This window comes from Cervus elaphus, chromosome 20, assembly GCF_910594005.1.
Source record: "Cervus elaphus chromosome 20, mCerEla1.1, whole genome shotgun sequence".
Lineage (NCBI taxonomy): Eukaryota > Metazoa > Chordata > Mammalia > Artiodactyla > Cervidae > Cervus > Cervus elaphus.
Window position 1 is genome coordinate 123,500,833 of NC_057834.1, and position 17,863 is coordinate 123,518,695.

General features: G+C 53.0%; 1 protein-coding gene and 1 long non-coding RNA gene across 2 annotated transcripts in view; one reads left to right on the top strand and one right to left on the bottom strand.

Annotated features, from left to right (window-relative positions):
* Positions 1-458: 458 nt before the first annotated feature.
* LOC122676470 lies at positions 459-2,549 on the bottom strand. Its single transcript, XR_006335592.1, has 2 exons — positions 2,198-2,549; positions 459-889 (listed from the first exon to the last, which is right to left on the bottom strand). It is a non-coding gene; the product is annotated as an uncharacterized LOC122676470 (long non-coding RNA).
* A 135-nt stretch (positions 2,550-2,684) lies between these two features.
* Positions 2,685-17,863, top strand: part of SLC2A1 (solute carrier family 2 member 1) — a 28,219-nt gene continuing 13,040 nt past the window's right edge. The window contains exons 1-2 of the mRNA XM_043875706.1: positions 2,685-2,893; positions 14,442-14,537. Of these exons, the coding sequence (XP_043731641.1) occupies positions 2,876-2,893; positions 14,442-14,537 (114 nt within the window). The 5' untranslated portion in view covers positions 2,685-2,875. The remainder of the gene's footprint in view (positions 2,894-14,441; positions 14,538-17,863) is intronic.

The window sequence follows — 17,863 nt, forward strand, 5'->3', positions numbered from 1 at the left end:
CCTGGTCTCCTGCCTCACAGGCAGATTCTTTACCGTTAAGCTACAAGGAAGTCATAAGTTATTTGGATAAACTTTTGTACATAATCCGTTTTTCCTCTGGCCAACTCAGGAGGGGATTGTCACGCCCATTTTACAGATGTATGTCTTGAGGCTCAGAAGAGAGAAGGGATTTATTTGTTCAGTGATGTTTGGCAGGTAAACAGCAGAACTGGGACTCAGGAAACCGAATCCAGGGCTCCACCACCAGACGTGTGGTCAAGAGATTCTTTCTTCCCTTCAGCAGTTACTCTCTGTCTGTCTCCTGTCTCTGCAGGTGATCTTCCCCTTGCCCAAAATGACCTTCCCTCTGACCCACCTGCTGAACTCATATTTAGCCTGCTAAACCCTGCTCAGCCTGCCTTCTCCCTATCCTGAAGCTCTCTCTACTCCCTCTCCTTCCTTTGTGGTACAAGATCTGCTCCAATACACATTCTTAACCATGCATACCCAGCTCAGTATTGTTGCTGTGCACCTCCCCTCTTCATTCTCTCCAGTCTGGGGAATCCATAAGATTAGCAACAGGCTTGGTTCCCTCTGTCCCTGGGGAAGCAGCCAGCACAGACAGGGCTGGCCTGGAGAAGGAAAGAGAGTCTGATAGTGAGGGTACCCCCGTGAGCTAGGTGGGGCATAGCCACAGCTGGGAAGAGGTAGACACAGTAGACTGAATGTATTTGGCAACAGGGATCCATGGAGAGACTTGGAGCAGGGAAGTGGCAAAACCCAAAAGGTACTTCAGGGAACACGTGTTGGCAAGAAACAGGCAGACTAGCTGCTCATGTGTTCATTCATTTCTGCCTTCTTCCTTCACCTCTGTGTCTCAGCTATAGAAGCCATCCTCAAGGTGCTCAGTCTGGAAGAAGAGAGAAAGCACAGCAGCACAGTAAGAAACACCAAAAGGTAAAAGTGAGAACAAGTCCCTTGTGGAGGACTCGGCACGCCTCCTGGAAGGGGCCCCATTCTAGAGGTACTTGGTGCCATCAGAAGCACTTCGGCCTGATGAGGAAGGGGTGAAGGGAGTCAGGCAGAGGAAACAATCTGAGCAAAGGTAGAGATGTGGCAAGTGCAAGTGTGAGGGGTGAGGCTAAGCCTGTGAACTAATGCCCTGAAGGCCTTGCTAGCCAGGCTGGACCTTGCTGCCTCTATGGCAACATGGGACATACAAACAGAAGAATGAGGGTCAGCACTAGAGGACGAGGGCTAGAGGTGCCGGAGGCCCTGCAGACAGCAGAAGAGAAGGAGGATGAGGTGGGACAGAAAGGTGAAATCGACAGGACTTAGGGGCTTGGGCACCAGATGCAGAGAGAGGTGGCCCCAAGCTTTCCAGGCTGCGCAACTGGGAGACCTTAGAAATAGGAGCCATGGGCAGAGGTGCACCGAGAAGGGGGCTGCCTTCCCTGCCAGGGCTTCTTGCCCAGCCAGGGAACCCCGTCCCTTGGCCAGCACTGGACCCATAGCCCAGACAGAGGACTCCAGGGGTCATGCCCAGGCTCCTCCTTTCCAACAGAAAATAGCCCCTCCTAACCCCTTCCATAGAGAAAGGGACCCTCAGGTTAACCTCAGGATTTTGTCCAGACCTTTGTCCAGACTTTTGGACTAGGGGTCTTTCCCTTCACTGTGTCTCAAGTAAGACATGAGTCCAGAAGAAGGAATAAGGTGAAATCAAATGAAATAAGGCGAAAAAATACCATTACCACTAAAGGGGGCCTTACATGCAAGTCAACATGTGCTAAGTACTCCATGGGCTGATCTGGACATTGTATCTCTCATGAAGCACCTGAAGTTGGTGGTGGTGTTCATTCCCGGTTAACCAGAAGAAAGCAGAGCCTCATCGGCTAGCACCTTGCCTAGGATCATACCAGGGCTGGTCTACAGCGGAGCTGGTTCAAACCCAAGTTCTCTTATGTTCTTACCATTCATATTTTTCACACTTACCTGTTACCATAGAGTCACAGGTACTCTCAGGAGTAGAGAAAAGCTTCACAGAGGAGGTGATATTAAAGTCCTAAGAAGAGGTGGGCATAGATTTTCAGGCAGAGGGCCCAGCCTGTGCTAAAGGCAGCCTTGGTTTACAAACAGGAATGTGGGGTTGGAGAGGGGAAGGGAGAAAATCACGGAGCGAGACCTCTCGTAGTCTAACAAACACTTAAATACCACTTACCACGTAACAGAGGCTGCTCTAAACACTTTTCAAATATTAACTCACTTAATCTTCATAACAGACCTATGAGGTGGTACAATCATTACAGCTAGTTTCCCGAAGTTATCCCTTGGCGGAGTGAGGACCCCAGTCCTCACTCTCATGCGCGACTGTGTGCGGCTCCTCGTTTTGAATCACAGCCGGTACGAGCTCCTCCATTTTGCTACTGGCCGCTGAAGCCCAGAGAGGTGCGCACACTTGCAGAGAGTCACACAGCCAGAGAATTCTCAGGACTCAGGGAGAGGTGAAGATCCGCAGCCAGAACAAGGTACCCAGCGGGCGCGCTCCCTCCCCACCCCCCTCACTCGCCCGGACAGCGACCGCGGCCCCCTCCCCGCGGAGCCCCGCCCCGGACGTGCCCCAGTTCCCGCCCCTCAGGCTCTGCCCACCCCTCCGCCCCGCCCCCCCAGCTTCGCTAGCCAATGGCTGGGGTCCTATAAAGGCGACAGTCGGAGTGCTCAAAGGTAACCAAAGCGAGAATTCAGACAGTGGGCCGCAGGTCTCAGCAACTAGCTCGCTAGGCAGAGGGAGGCCAAGCGAGTCGCAGACGGAGTCTCGAGACCGAAGCCGGAGCGGGATCCACAGAGCGCAGCCCGCCCGCACACCCGGTGCAGCGACAGTCTCCGGCGCAGCGCGGCCATGGAGCCCACCAGCAAGGTGAGTCCGCGCGCCCGCGGGCCCTCCCTGCCGGGAACAAAGGCGCGGACCCCCGCTGATCGCTCCGCCGGCCTGGGCCTCTCCCCCGGCCGGGAGCGCAGCGCCCTGCCGGGCCGGGAGACAGTGACAGGGATGGGCTCGGGATCTGGCGGGCGCGAGGGCGCCGCGTGCGTAGGTGGCGCCCGCACTGAGTAATTGGCTTCCTTCCGGGGAGCGGCGCGGTCCACGCGGCCCGGCGGGGCCCGGGGACTCAGGGCCCGGGCGCTGCACGTCGCTCACGATCCTCCCCGGCTGAGGCCCCGCGCCCGCTCTTCCAGGGGCGGGGGAGGGTCCGAGCGCGGCACCCATTGGCTGAGCCGGCCGAGCCCCCAGCCGGGCCCCGGCCCTTGAGCGCGGAGGAGGAGGGACCCGCCCCCGCTCGGCAGGCTGGGAACCGCTGCTCTCATTTCCCCGGCGCAACACTGGGCGCGCGGCCTTGTGTTGGGCGTTTTCCGCCGCCCCGCGCGGTCCCCTCGCCAGCCCTCTGGGGCTCCGAGGTGGAGGGCACTCTGTTAAGGCCCGGCTTCAACCCCAGGATGTCCGGCTGCCCGGCTGAGGCGAAAAGCCCGCATACGAGGCCCTTCTTTCCGCGTAGGGCAGGCCCCAGAGCTTTAGCCAAGTGGGGTGATGTGCTCCGAGGTGGCACGTTTCCCTGTTCAGGCGGGGCTGATGAGGGCCGCGCGGAGAGCGTATCCCGGGGGCCGCCGCCGCGATCCCGAAGATGGGGGCAGGGGTTCGGGAAGGGGCTCCGGGCTTGAGTGGAGTCGAAGGAGCGCGCGCCAGGGAGCTGCGGGACGCGGGACTCTGAATAGATGAGGACTCTTCCCGCGGGACCAAACTGCCTCGATACGATCTCTTTTTTACCCCCTGTCCTACAGGGGATCTTTGTGACTTTCCCAGAACGACTCCTTTCCAACAAGTATTTACTGGGCCCCACCTTTTGTGTAGGGCCTTATTTCTTTTCCTCCCTCCCTTCTTCCCCCTTCTATAGAATATGTCAAGTCACTTTTTTTTCTTTGAAACTCGGCAGGGAAGGCGCGAGGGTGTACGTTTTTTCACCTGGTATGTGTTAGTACTGAATTGCGCACTACCCTTCCTATGGGCGAAGGAGGTGTCCGGTGGAACTGAGCAAGGTTTTGGCTGGGCAGAGAGGTGCGTGACAGTGTGGCCAGGCTGTAGCCTCAGCGGGAAAAGGCTCCTTTGTGCCTGAGGAATCCAGACGACTTGCTTCACCAGCCCACCCTGGCCGAAGGGAGACCCTGAGCCCAGAACACATTTCCCGACAGCCGTTATGCTGGGGTATAACAAAATACAAATAAAATGAGAAGCTCTTTTAGCTAATGGTAAGAACTTAGCACTGCAAAGTTTAAATACTTGCTTGCTCTGTTAGCTCAGGGCTCTAGCAGGTCACTTAACCTCCCTGGGCTTCAGTTTCACTGTCTGTAAGAGAAGGATAACTTTTTCACTCCTTCAAGGGAAAGAAATGTCTGTTCTGCATATGATACAGGACCTGGGTGTTTATTTCTTGAGTGAATAAGTCAATATTCTGAGTAGAGAAAAAAGTGGAAGAGAAATTCAACAGCCGCTTAATAGTTTACTAGGCTCTGGGCGCAAATGCTTTTCAATATCACTGACCCTCCATATGGTTCAGGAAGGGAGCTCAGAGAAGTAACTTTCCTGAAGTCACACATCTAGTAAGTGGCTGAACTGGATTTGAACTCAGGCTAATCAGAAAGGGCTTTCAGTCTACACTGTCTCTTTTCACCATGAGCCTTTCTTGAATTTTGAATAGAGGGGAGAGAGTTTGCCTGACTTCCAGGGCTGCCTATGTGCCAGCCAGTTCTAAATGCTGTAGCAGATGGGTGTTCTTCATGCAGTACCCTCCAAACTCTTGATTACCTGCTCCATCAATAAATAATTTTGGAGTGCCTCCTTCCCAGTGGTTTGTCTGCATTTATTCTTGCCTGGGAAATCCCATGGACAGAGGAGCTTGGAGGGCTATAGACTGTGGGGTCACAAAGAGTCTGACGCAACTGAGCATGCACACATAAATTCATATATGTGTACAGTTATAATAATTGATTATATGCGCACATAAAGTAGAAATTTCAAAAGGCAAATACAAAGCAGTTATAGTAAAAAAAAAAAAAAATTCATTTTTTTTGCTAAACCTTCTACAGACCATCCTGTATACATTCTAGAAAAAAGCCCTTCCCTTTGGATCTGCTGACTCGATCAGCACGCCCAGTCCTTTTGTGCAGGAGGTTAAACTGAGGCCTGGAGAGGTTATATCACTTGCCCAAGGTCTTAAAACCAAGGGTGTCTGATTCTGAAGTTCCCTTTGCTATGTTCCTCCTTATCCCCTTGGAACTGGGAACTGACTCTCTGACTTCCCCGCACTTTGTGGTGCTTCTCTGCGGCTCACTGTGATGTTTACCTGAGTGAAAAGTAGGGAGGAGACAAGTTGAAGACCCTTTTGTTCCAGCCGGGAGTTTGCTCACACTCCCTATAGGGCAGCAGACAAGGGTGAGCCCTGCTCCCAGATGTCTCACCCAGCCCTTTGTGAAGACCCCTCAACTAGTCCTTCCTGGCACCCTAATCACACCCCAGGATCTCTGCCGACTCCACCCTCCATACAAAGGAGAAATGAGAAATCTGCGGGGTTCCTCAACCCTTCAGAGCTACAAAGAGCATAGGCTTTTGAAGTCCTGCATTTGTGGTTTTGAATTCCAGCTTTAGCTCAGTTACTGTGTCCGCAGAATGATGTCATTTTCATCATTAGAGTGTCTGCAAGAACTCAGAAATACATGTGTCTGTCTGTCCCCATGGATGCTCCATAAATATCCCTTGCTTCTCTGGACTCCCATGATGCATTGCACTTACCTGGGCCCTAGGTAACCTGGGGTTACCTAGGTTGCAGCCTCTGTCCAGAAGTCTGGCATTCTGGCAACGGGAGCCTTTGGGGAGCCCCAGCATACCAGGGCTGTATCACTTGGTCAGGCAAATCCTTAAAGTTCCAACAGGCCAGTTCTTCTCCACTTGGGGTTTGTCAGGAAGCTGGTTTGCAGAGCAGAACATGGGTGAGAGCGCCAGGCCCCGAGATGGGTCCGCTGATGGGGCTGCCCTGCCTTCACCTGAGGGTGATACAAGTCATGATGACATCACAGTTCAATGGAAAATGACTTTTCCAAGGTCATCAACTAGCCTCCCACCAAAAAACACACTGCCAGCCTTTTTGAGATGGCCCAAGAAGATAAAAGAAAGTCCCCAGCAGGAACCTTCCACTGCATGGCCCAACCCTCTGTTTGACAGATGGTAACTGAGGCCAGAGAACGAAAGCTTAACCAAGATACAGCTGTCCAAAAATTGGAGATGTTCTTCGCTATTTTTTTTTAATACTTCCTCTTCTACACCCCTCTTTTCTGTGTCACCCTCTGTTCACCCCAAATGAGCAGGAATTCTCAGACTCCAGGACTTTCCAAGCTCTTTCTGGGTACAGTCTAATAGTTGGGTTAGATATAATTTGACAACTGAAAGCCTTCTGTGAATGGAAACAAGACATCCTCACAAAACTATGACCTTGGGGCAGTGACTCTCCTCAGCCTTGGTTTTCTTCCCCATAAATTGGAGGTTCATTCCCCATGGTGCTTGTGGTGAGACTGGTCCAGTGCCCTAAACCAGGGTGGTGGCTGTTTTAAATGGAAGGACCCTTTGCACATCCAGTTTGGGTGTGCAGACATTGTAAACATCTCCATGATGATCCTTGTCCCATGCTAAGCCGTTTCAGGACCAACCCTAACTGGCCTGGAGCTGGGTCATTCCCAAATCCCCCCATAATCAGCTTGTGACTTCAAGGAGCTCAGCTTTACCCAGCACCTCCTGATCACAGGGTGTCAGGGCCTAGAGCTCTGCTCCAACTCCAAGGATACAGTCATCCAGTTCTCCCCCAACCCCCAACCCACTCCACCCTAGCTGGCAGAGCTGAGGAGGCCTAGGACAAAGGAAAACTGTGCAGCATTGGCTTGAGACCTGCAACCTCACCCTTCTCCCACCTCACTCCTGGGCAGAGAGGTAAAAAAGTCACTCAGCATCCCCAGGATAGTGGAGGCTGAGAAGGCTCCTGGTTGGACTTCTGGGCTCAGAGAGGCTGTGTCTAGGCCTGGCCACCGCAACAAACCTCCAGCTATTACCCACCTCTTAGGTGGAGTGGAGCCTAAGGCTCTGCTGTCCAACCTCCAGGCCAGGGAGACAGTAGGTAATGCATAAACATTGGGGTTTTGCGGTAACTGAGCAGGGCTCCCAGACTTTGAACTCTGGTAGACTGAGGACAGTTGACCCTTTCTAAGACTTTAGCACCAACACTTTGCTGGCTTTTGCTTCCCCAGGGCCTTGGCACCATGGAAGGGGAGAGAGCTCTTGCCAGACCCCAGCTTAGACAACCTTTGGCTACTGAGGCCTCTGCTGGACAGGACATCTGCCCAAATCACCTAGTCCAGAGCTCATTGGGGAGTGAGGAGGAAAGGGCTCCACTGGAAACAGCTCTACCATTTCACCCCAGGCCAGCCATGCCTCCTGGTGGAGCTTTTTTCCCCAGCTGTACCTGGCTCAGTGGTAAAGAATCTGCCTGCCAATACAGGACTCATGGATTCAATCCCTGGGTCAGGAAGATCCCCTGGAGAAGGATATGGCAACCCACTGCCATATTCTTGCCTGGGAAATCCTGTGGACAGAGGAGCCTGGTGGGCTACAGTCCGTGGTGTCTCAAAGAGTTGGACACAGCTTGGTAACTAAACAACAACAGAAATAACACCTACCTCTCTAGGTCAGGTTGCAGGGTTTTTTTTAAGTTACAGAAGTAATGGAGCCAAGTGTAGAGAAGCATGCAAAGTAAGAGTGAACATCTCCTCCCAGTTGTAGTCATTGGGTATTTATCCCTCATAGACCTCTTTTTGTGCATGTGTATATATGTGCCTATAAATGGAATTTAGTGTAATTGGATCACACTTTCTACATAGTTCTCTGCAGCCCTGTGCATTCCATCCTGTCCACCCACCAATACCTACGGTGTTTTTCTCTGCACATATAAGCACTTGCTGTGATACAAAGTCATTATCTCCTCCTTCCTTACACACAGTATACATTCTATACATTGTTTACTCCTTTTCTTTCTTCCCTGGCACTCTTTTCATATCAAGTACATATGGGTGTGTTTTATTCTTTCCAACAGCTGCATAATATTCCATTACAAGATGACCTGCCTGATTAAGAATTAAGTGATTGTCCCCATCACTTTCTTTCTTCATACCACTCACCACCTGATATATTTCTACCTTCCCACTCCACCCACTGCTGCCAACCCCCAACTAAAATATCAAGTTCCAAGAAGCAGGGATTCAGTGTAGTTTGTTGCTGAATCTCCATTGACCAGAACAGGGTTGGGGACCTGCACTCCAGTACTGTCTTTCCTTAGTAATATAACTCCTTATTCTTAGGAAGCCTCTTTTATGGAGAACAAGAGATCTTAGGGGAAGGAACTTTTTCAAGGTCACATAAGTTGGGGAGCTGGGACTTAACCTTGTCAGCTGAGAGTGTTGGGGTTGCATATTCCCATTGTCTTATTAAATTAATCTTTTCACAGTCAAATAGGGCACACCTGCCCACTGAACAGGTCCCTCTCTGGGGTGTTGGCTTCTCCACATGCTCAGGTGCTGACTCAAGGAGTCAGTTGTTTGCATTTAACATCAGTTTGAAAGATGATTTGGTTTTGCCTGGAAGGCTTTGAAAAGTCCTGTGCAGCTATCACATGTTGGGTTTGCACATAGCTAGAGCACCTGGGGCTTAAAGTAGAGACTGGCAAATTTTTTCTGTAATGGGCCAAATAGTAAGTCAATATTGTCAGCTCTGTGGGCCGCATGGTCTGCTGTTGTAACACAAAGGGAACCATAAACGATACAGTCTTCACAAACAAGTATGGCTGTGTTACAATCAGATGCTGTTAACGGTAACTGAAATCTGAACTTATTTTTTTTTGGTTGTGCCGTGTGGCTGGCACAATCTTAGTTCTCCAACCAGGGATTGAACCCCAGGTGCCCAGCAGTGAAAGTGCTGAGTCCTAACCACTGGACCACCAGAGAACTCCCCTGAAATATGAATTTAATTATAATTTTCATGTAGCACAAACTTTTGGTCTTCTCTCCCCGCCCCACACCCCCAGCCACTTAAAAACGTAAAACCCATTCTTAGCTGGCAGGCTGGATTTGACCATGACCACGGGCCATAGTTGACTAACCTGGGCTTAGAGCAAAATCAACCCAAGTGGCCAAGAGGTTTTTGAGTGTGGGTCTGGGCTGTCCTGGCTCAGACGGGGCAAGGCACAGCAAGTTGCTGGGATGGAATGTGACCTACATAGGAAGCAAGCACCAGGTAGAAACCTTGTTTCCTTCGGGCACCAGTACCCGGAAGCAGAGGGAGGACGTGAGCAGGAAGGATTTGGCAGCAGAGACCCCTCGAAATGAAGCTTCGCAGCAGCCAAAGGCCTTCTGGCTATCCGCTTTTGCCTCTCTGAGCCTCCCGTGCTCTCCTCCATGAAGTGAGAGCAATCTCTCCCCCAGAGCCTGGTGGTGGTGGTTAAATCAGGATGTGGAAGCAGCCCTGGCACGCTGCCCAGGGCCTGGCTGGTGCTGCCGGCGCTGATAAAAGCAGCAGCTCCCTCCTCTCCTCTTTGCTTTAAAGATTGATGAGCACTTTCTTGCCTCTAGGGCCACCGCGGGGTGCAGGAGTGGCTCAGCCATGCAGAAGTCCTGACATCCCTGGAGGGTTTGAAGAAAAGGGCTTGGAGAGGAGTAAATAAATGCCTCAGGTCACCTGAAGGTCATGCTTCCCAGGGTTATCACACTTCTTGAAAAGACCTGGAAGGCTGGAAGTGTTCAAAGAGTAAAATGTCTGTCCAGGAATCCAAAGAACTCAAGTCCCAGGAGTGGCTTCTGTTTGCCAAGTATCCTGGCCCCTACCTTCTGACCTTAGGCTCCCCATCTATCACAGGAGAGCATGATAGCAATTCTGCAATTTCTTGGGCTTCTTTCTGTGTTGACCAGAATTTTGTTCAAATGGAATCTTAGAAATGTACACAAAATCAATTAAAAAGGAGCTGTCATGGATCCAATAAGCCCCTGCCCCCACCTCCTTAGAACTGGGGGCCATGCAGGCCTTGTTCCCTGGTCAATGCACCCCAGGGCCATGTGGGAGCTGTGGGAGGAGGAAGGGATACGAGTGACCTGTGGCTCATCGCGGCCCTGGGACCCTCCTCACAGACCCTCCTCCCACAGGGAGTGACCTACCTCAGTGGCGTGGCCACATGCCCTGCCTTTGCCAGTACTGACCAGGAGAGCCCAGGGCTGGAGCGTGTGCCAGGGAAAGGCCCAGCCCACAGGCTCAGGTCAAAGGCCATGCATGAATTTCAGCAAGTTATGTGACCTGGCCAGCCCCCGCCCCCCGCCCCCGGCATCTCCGTGTGTGGGAAGAGAGGTCCCAAAGCTGGCAGGCACCTCACGGCTGGCTTCCTGGGAGAGGGAGCGCTCTCAGTGGGCCTCAGGACCCCCAGAATTGGGGTGGGGGTGGTGAGGGATGGGGGCATGAGAGCCGCCTCTGTGCAGGGCCCTGAGCCCAGACATTTGCCTGGGGCACCCCTCAGAGAATCAGGGTTTGAACTCAGAGGCCTTTACCTCCCTGTGGGGTGGGGTGGAGGCTGGAGAGTTACTGTTAAGCTTTTTCCAGCCCTCAGAGCTGATGTTCCAGTCCTCATCAGGGGTTTGCTACATGACCAAGTTGAAATATGTTAGGATGAACGCTGTGCTGGGGGAATAGATACTCACAGAGCCAGTTTTGCCCAAAACACTAATTTCAAAAGTGACCGGTTACCTTTGTACAGACAGTCAGCGCTGCGTCCTACTCTGGGCACTCTAGGTCCCGTTCTTCAGGAGTTCCCAGTGTGGTGGGGGAACAGCAGTTGGGGGAACAGCAGTTGGGTGTTCCCGACTACTTGGAGCAGAAGCTGGAAACTGTAGAGGACACAGCAAGGGCAAAGGTCTGGAATGGCAAGGGGTATTCTAGAAGGTAGTCCCATTCTGCAGAGGTGGTCGTAGGTGGCCGGGGCTCTCAAATTCTGGGCTCTCCATTGCTCCTTCACCTCTATAAAAGGCTTCCATGAGAAAGCCATGAGCTGTGGAGCTTGGAACCCTTCTCATCAACTAGTCCAGCAGCTTGGCACCTAAATAAATACACGTTGAATGAATGGATTGCATCGCTGCCTTTCAGTTCCAGCCACGGGGCTGGTGGAGGCAGATGGCTTCCCCATCCCTCCCTGATTCAGCAGACACCTGTCAAGTGAACTCTGCCGGCTCCATGATGGGCATTGACCCAGAACTTGACAGCAAGCCTTTAGGGAAGGCACTCTTACCCCATTTCCCATGTGAGGAAACTGAGACCCAGAGTCAAAGCCACCACAGAGACCAATTTCAAGGTGAAGGGAAACAGCACTCTGCCCTTCAGCCTGGGTCTCCTGGTTCCTAGTCCAGTAGTGATCACGCTGGGTGTGGTGGGTGCAGCAGGGGCAGAGATGGGTGCCGTGTGCCTACCCAGGAGCAGGGCCATGCTCCTCCGCTGCATCAAGCATCCAGCCACACTGAGTATGAATCCAACTGTGCTGGGCCCCCCATCTTCCTCTGCACAAACTGTTCTGTCTACCTGGAATGCAGTCTTGCCACTGCTTCTCCCCTTGGCAGACTCCCCGCATGTCCTTCGCGGCCCAAATCCAGTGTCACCTCCCAGGAACCCACCTTTGATTGATCATCCCAGGTGAAATGACAAGTTTGTCCCCGCAGGGCTCCCGCAGTGCCCCAGATGAAGCTTGGATCACACCAGTTTCCCCCTTCCCAGTGGACCTGATGCTTTTCCTTGATGTCAGGAACAGGGCCGGGAACATGAATCACTTTTAGTAGGTTCTGATGCAATAGCCTGCCCGGGTGGAGTGCATATAACCCCGTGGTTGGGTGGGCAGTTTTTCTAAAGCAGAGTTTGACCTTGACAGGTGGCAGGCCCCACCCCCAGAGGCACAGCTGCTCAGTGGGGCCCCCAAGACTGACTTCAGAGGCCCAGAGACCCCTGGCACATCAGAGCCAGACTGAGACAGGGCCCGTAGTAATAGTACAGATCCCCCACAGAGCCCTCCTGCGGTGTCATTCAGGCAAGGGTGTGATTTTTGCCAGATCCGCATATCATCTGTATCATTTTTCACTTATGTTTGTTTAAGTTGCTGTGTTCTAAATAATATGAAACCACAAGACTTGTAAAAAATATTTTTGAATAGGTGATACATTCATGTGATACAAAGTGACAAAATGTACAAAAGGATGGAAAATGAAAATGTTTCCTTCTACCCTGCCTCTGCCACCCAGATCCCCAAGGTACACTGCTACCTTTCTTGTACATTCCTTTAAATAAATAGGTATGTATATTCTCCCCCACCCCAGCCTTTTTTTCCTCCATGCAAAAGGTAGCGTACAACACACTGTTCTGAAGCCTTGCTTCTTACTTAATTATAACAAGAGGAATAGGCCAAATCTCTACCTAAAAAGCTTTCTTTTTTAGGTACCCTATTATATAGCTATGCCACATTTCTTTGAATCATAGGTTTGTATTGCTAGTTTTCTGTTTATTCTTGTGTGTACCAGGAAAATACTTATCTTGAATACCATTAGTATCAGATGATGGCCAACCTCAAGGCCGACCCCAAGCTGACGCCTATGACTCGCGGGCAGAAAGCGCCCATGTGTGGGCGTCAACAGCCACTGTCACGCCCTCCTGTCCTCGGGATATCTTCTTCCTTAGTCCCAGTGGTCACTCTGGGAGTTGGGCTCGGCTGGGCCCCTTCCCAGAGGAGGTCTATCCGGTGCTCACCCCCCACCTGGAGCCGACAGTCCAGGGTCTGAAGACTCCCTAGGCAGTTGAGAGGAGGCTCTGGGAGCGCTAGGGTATGCTGGGCAGGGTGGGCCGTGAGGGACCGGATTGAAAAGGAGTGCAGCCTGCCAGGAGGAAAGCCCCAACTGTCTGGGATGAATGGCCAGAGTTTGGCCAGAAAGGGGCCATGGGAAGGGAGGACCCAGCTCCCACCCCCCACCCCCCCGCCCCGACAAGAAATGGACTCTGAACTCCAGCTGGCCAAAACCTCCTTCCTCTTTCTCAGCCTCTGACGTGAGAACCTTGGCTTTTGCAATCGTTGGTCTCATGGCTTCTGGAGAATGAAAAGCCCATACTAGGAACATGTCTAGTTAACACCTAAACCCAGCAATATCTGTGAGGATCTTGAAGTCAGAGCTGCTTCTGGTTTCTGGGAGGGGAAGGGAGGCCGAGGCCTGTAGCGAGGCCGTGGCTAGGCTGAGGCTGTCCCCTCCGCAGGTACGTGTGGCTCCGGATCTGTGCCTCTACCCCTCCCCTCCAGTGCCAACTTCAGTGTGTGATGCCCCTGGTGAATACCCATTGTTTCTTTGGCGTCCCTCCCTCCTACCCCCAGGCTCCGTCCTTTCAGTCAGTTAAGAGCCTGCCTTAACTGGCTTCTTCATTTTACAAGGGAGAAAAAAAAAAAGTTCTCTCACTTTCTCTAGCAAGGCACCTGACTTACCCAGGTCCTCCTGCTGGCTGGCCTCCTCCCTGCCTGCCGCCTTCCTGCCCTTGGCTTCCGGGAGACACAAACGCACCACCCTTTTTCTGCCCCAGCCCTTTGCCCATTGGAAACGCCTTGACCCAGGACTCTACTCACCTTGTGTCACGTTACTTTAGCAAAGCACATTCCTGGCTGGTATGTCATCTGTGTCCAAACAACCCGGGAAGCTCGTGGTCTCGGGATGGTTGTCCTGAGCTTCAGTCTGGTTCTCTGCAACCCCCTGAGTGAGTTGGAACTGGTCTCTACCTTGGTATCTGCTCTGTGACTAGACGGAAGGGTTTGCAGCTAACAGGGCCCAGGAGGAGTAGGGACGGGGATCTGCCTGGTGGAATTCACAGCGCAAGGAAGTCAGTAGACTGGAATTAGAAGCCTGCATCTTCGGCTCCAAATCCAGGGTACTTCCCCCACCCATCTATGGTGCTCTTCCCACATCACTTGGCACCCCCTTGCATTGGGTTCCTGGGCCTCTTAATCAGAATCTGGGGCTACCTCAACCCCAGGATTCACCAGGGCAATGAGGTGAATGCCAGTCCCTGGCTTCAGAGAGAGAGAAGACCCTAATTCCCCTCTCCCCAGGAATGAGTCTGGCCAGCCCCGTGTCTAGAAGTTGGCAGGGCTGGTTTGGGCACCTGAGGTCAGGAAGTGGCCAAGTTTCTTGGGAGAAAGGCTGGTGTGGTGCCAGAAGTCAGGCAAGATATCTGAACGGGAACCTGCCAGCCAAGCCCTGCCCTCTATTAACTGGGCCCCGACATGCCTGTAACAGTGTGGGTTTTTTTTTTTTTTACTCTGCAGAAGCTGACGGGCCGCCTCATGCTGGCTGTGGGAGGGGCAGTGCTCGGCTCCCTGCAGTTTGGTTACAACACTGGAGTCATCAATGCCCCCCAGAAGGTGAGTGTTATCCCGTCCTTGGTTTCTCAACACCAGCAGGCTCTGCTGTGCACCCTCACCACACCCCGCCCACATACACACTCACCCTGCCTCCTGGATGTTGGAGACATCTCCAGCGAATATTCTGACCCTGAACGGGTTAGAGACTCGTAGCTTTGGCCTTGGAATCTTAAGGCCCACAGAGTCACGGGATCTTTATAGATCATCTCGACCAACCTCCCCCACAACACAGACATTTGTAGAACTCAGAGCCATGCTCCGTGTAGTGATGCATTCACATGGCCCTTGGGTTACAGAGGCTGCCTTGGTGATTCTCTCACTTGCTGTTCACACCGCACTGTAAGGCAGGCAGGCAGGTAGCCATGCCCACTCCCACCCTGCAGGTGTGGGGAATGGCCAGAGCCCGCCCGGCATCACCAGCTAGTCAGGGATGGAGCCAGGATGCAACATCAGTCTGCCTTGGTGGCCTCCTCTCCAGGTGGTCCCTGAACCCATGCTCTCACCCGTGCACCCGTGGCACACTCCCTTGTAAGGGAGCCCACTCTAGGCTGAAACTGCCTGTCTCCCTGCAGGCCCCAGGGCCAGGCAAAGCAAAAATGGCTTCTTTTCCTAGGAACCAGGGCAGGGTACATATCCGCTTACTCCCTTCTCCCCACAACACACCCCAGATCTGTTCTCACTTGTTCACTTGAGTGTCTGGACAGGGAGGGACTCCAGTGAGCACCTCCAGCCTAGCCAGCCCACTGCTTTAGGGAGGAGGGGAAAGGAGGGGGGCCGGAGAGAAGACTGTGACAAGTCCCTCCTCTATACCAGGCCTGCTGTGTATATTCATAACATTGGGCTGTGATTTCCACTTTATAGACCTGAAAACCACGGCTCAGGGCAGATGAAATGACCAGCGGGCTCAAGGTCACATAGTTAAGGGATGTGGAGTCAGAAGCCAAACTCTCTTGTTTACACAATGTCAGGCCGTCTTCCTGACCAACCACCCTGTCAGTTTAAAAGTCCATACCTTCCCCGGGCAGGACAAAATGAGAGTTGACAAGTCCTCTGAACACGTTCACGGTCTAGATGGGTGAGGCCAGAAAGTGAGTGTGGCTGGCTTCTGAGGATCCAGGCCTGTTTGGGGGAGTGGGGTGGTGACCAGGAGTCAGAGTGGGGCCTCCTCCAAAGAGGCAGAGAGTGGCAGCAGGGGCCACGCCCAAAGCTGGGGAGCAGGTCACCAGCAAGGCCGGGCCTGCTGAGTCACGCTCAGCTGCAGTGGAAGTGATGGGGCTTTTCCATGGGCGACCTCAGGCCCATGCTTGGAACCGTCCCAAGCCTGCTTTTGCTAAGTGCTCTGAGCAGATCTGCCAAGGTGTGTGCCCTGGAGTCGGCTCCCTTTGGGAATCCTTTCAGATACAAAATGTGTACTGTCTTAAGAGGGAGGTTGAGTTCTCCACTTGACTGCACACTGGAGTCTCCTGACACTCACCGTCTGATCTCATTGGTCTGGGATGCTGTCTGGGCATCAAATTTTTAAAGCTCCCCAGCTGGTTCTCATGTACAGTCAGAGATGAGCAGTACTGGGTTAAGTGATCACACTATGTCAGGAGTGATCACTTGACTGTGATCACATGGGGAGTTACATGGAGTGACAGAACTAGGACTCTGGGAGCAGGATAGAGGAGTTTTCCAGAAACAGAACAGGTTTGTCGTAAGCAGGGGCCCACAAAGATGGGAAGAAAGTGCCCAGAGGAGAGAAAGTCTCTGTGTCACTAGGGTAGAATGGGAGGAGGCAGAAGGATGGGAGGTTGACGAGGTGAGCCAGAAGCAGACCACAGAAGGTCCTTGTGGTTGGCAGTTTCATATGCAGAATCTCCAGCCCCCGGCAGGGCAGGGCACAGTGAGAATGGGCCCGTGGGCACCAACGCGGAGGCCGAGCTGGGGAGGGTGGCCTTCAGGGTGAGGACAATAGGGTCCCATTGAAGAGGACAGAGCGGGTCAGATTTGCATTTTAGGGAAATGATTCAGGCGTCTGGTGCAGTGGGCTGGGTCTGAGAATGTGAGACTGGAGACGAGGAAACAGTGAGAAGGCAGCTGTTGTAAGAGGGTTAGAAAAACAAACACTGAGTAGGAAGAATGGGCAGGAGCTGGTCATCGGTTCAGCCTGAGGATGAGAGAGTGGGGTTTAAAACTGGCTTCTAGCTTTGACCGATGTTGGGGCTGGAGGAAGAGAAGGTAGGTGCTGTGGGACACGCAGGACCTGAGGTTTGGTGACACAGCATACAAACACTTGGACACGGGGGTCTGTTTCTTCAGAGGGTAGCCAAGGGAAGAAAGCTAACAGGTGGGTCACTGGTATCCAACGAGTGATAGAGAAGGATCTCCTGGAGAGACTGTGAATAAAACAGAGAAGTGAGGGGCAAGCCCGGGACAGCACCCCCACTGACAGTAGGTCCTGGGAAGGAGGAGGAAGAGAGCTGGCACCTCCAAGCTGGGAGATAAGACCTCCTGAGCCAGAGAAAGAATGGAAGCGCCTGAGGACAAGGGTCCACGGTCCCTAGAGCAGTACCCATTGGTAGGAACAGGCATTCGGATGAGGACAACTGAAGGAATGCTGTTGGGCTCCAGAGGCTGACCCGGGCGCAGCAGCCAGTGTGGCTGAATGTAGAAGACCCGATGGTGGCCCTGCATTGGCAAGGCTGACGGAGCGGAGTCCTGTGGGTAGAAGCCCCCTGCAGTGGGCTGAAGAGGGAGGAGGGAGGTGGGAGAGAGCAGAGACGGCCCTTCCCAGGGACTGGTGGAGAAAGAGGAAAGGAGTGGTCACCAGAGGGGTTGTGGGGCTAGGATTTTTTTCTTTTCTAATACAAAGACTTCATTTTTAAAGGGATTGTCAGGAATCAGTGGAGGAGAGGGTGAAGCTGGGGTCGGGGCTGGGGGTGGGGGTCCTTAAGGAGGCAGGTGGTGGTGGAGCAGAGGCAATGGGGTTGCACTTGGCCGGAAGGGACTAAGACACTTCTGAGGGTGCAGGTGTGGACAAACCCAGAGTGACGTCCTCCGGTTCTTGGGGCCTCCCATCTAATCAGCTACCGGTGAAAGGTGAGAATTTCAGTGGCAGACAGGCGGGACAGCAGGCAGGGAACCTGGAAGCCTAATGGGCAGCACAGAGGCCCAGTTGTAAACGTTCACGTGAGCACTTGCGGGCACCTGTCCAAAGGTCACTTGGGCAGCCAGCCTCTGGGGACCCAGGCGAGAGACCTGAGTGGTGTTTCCAGGGGTTGCGTGCTCAGACACTCCGCCTGTTTACTCTTGCGCTTTACAAACAACCTCTCATAAGTCTGGCT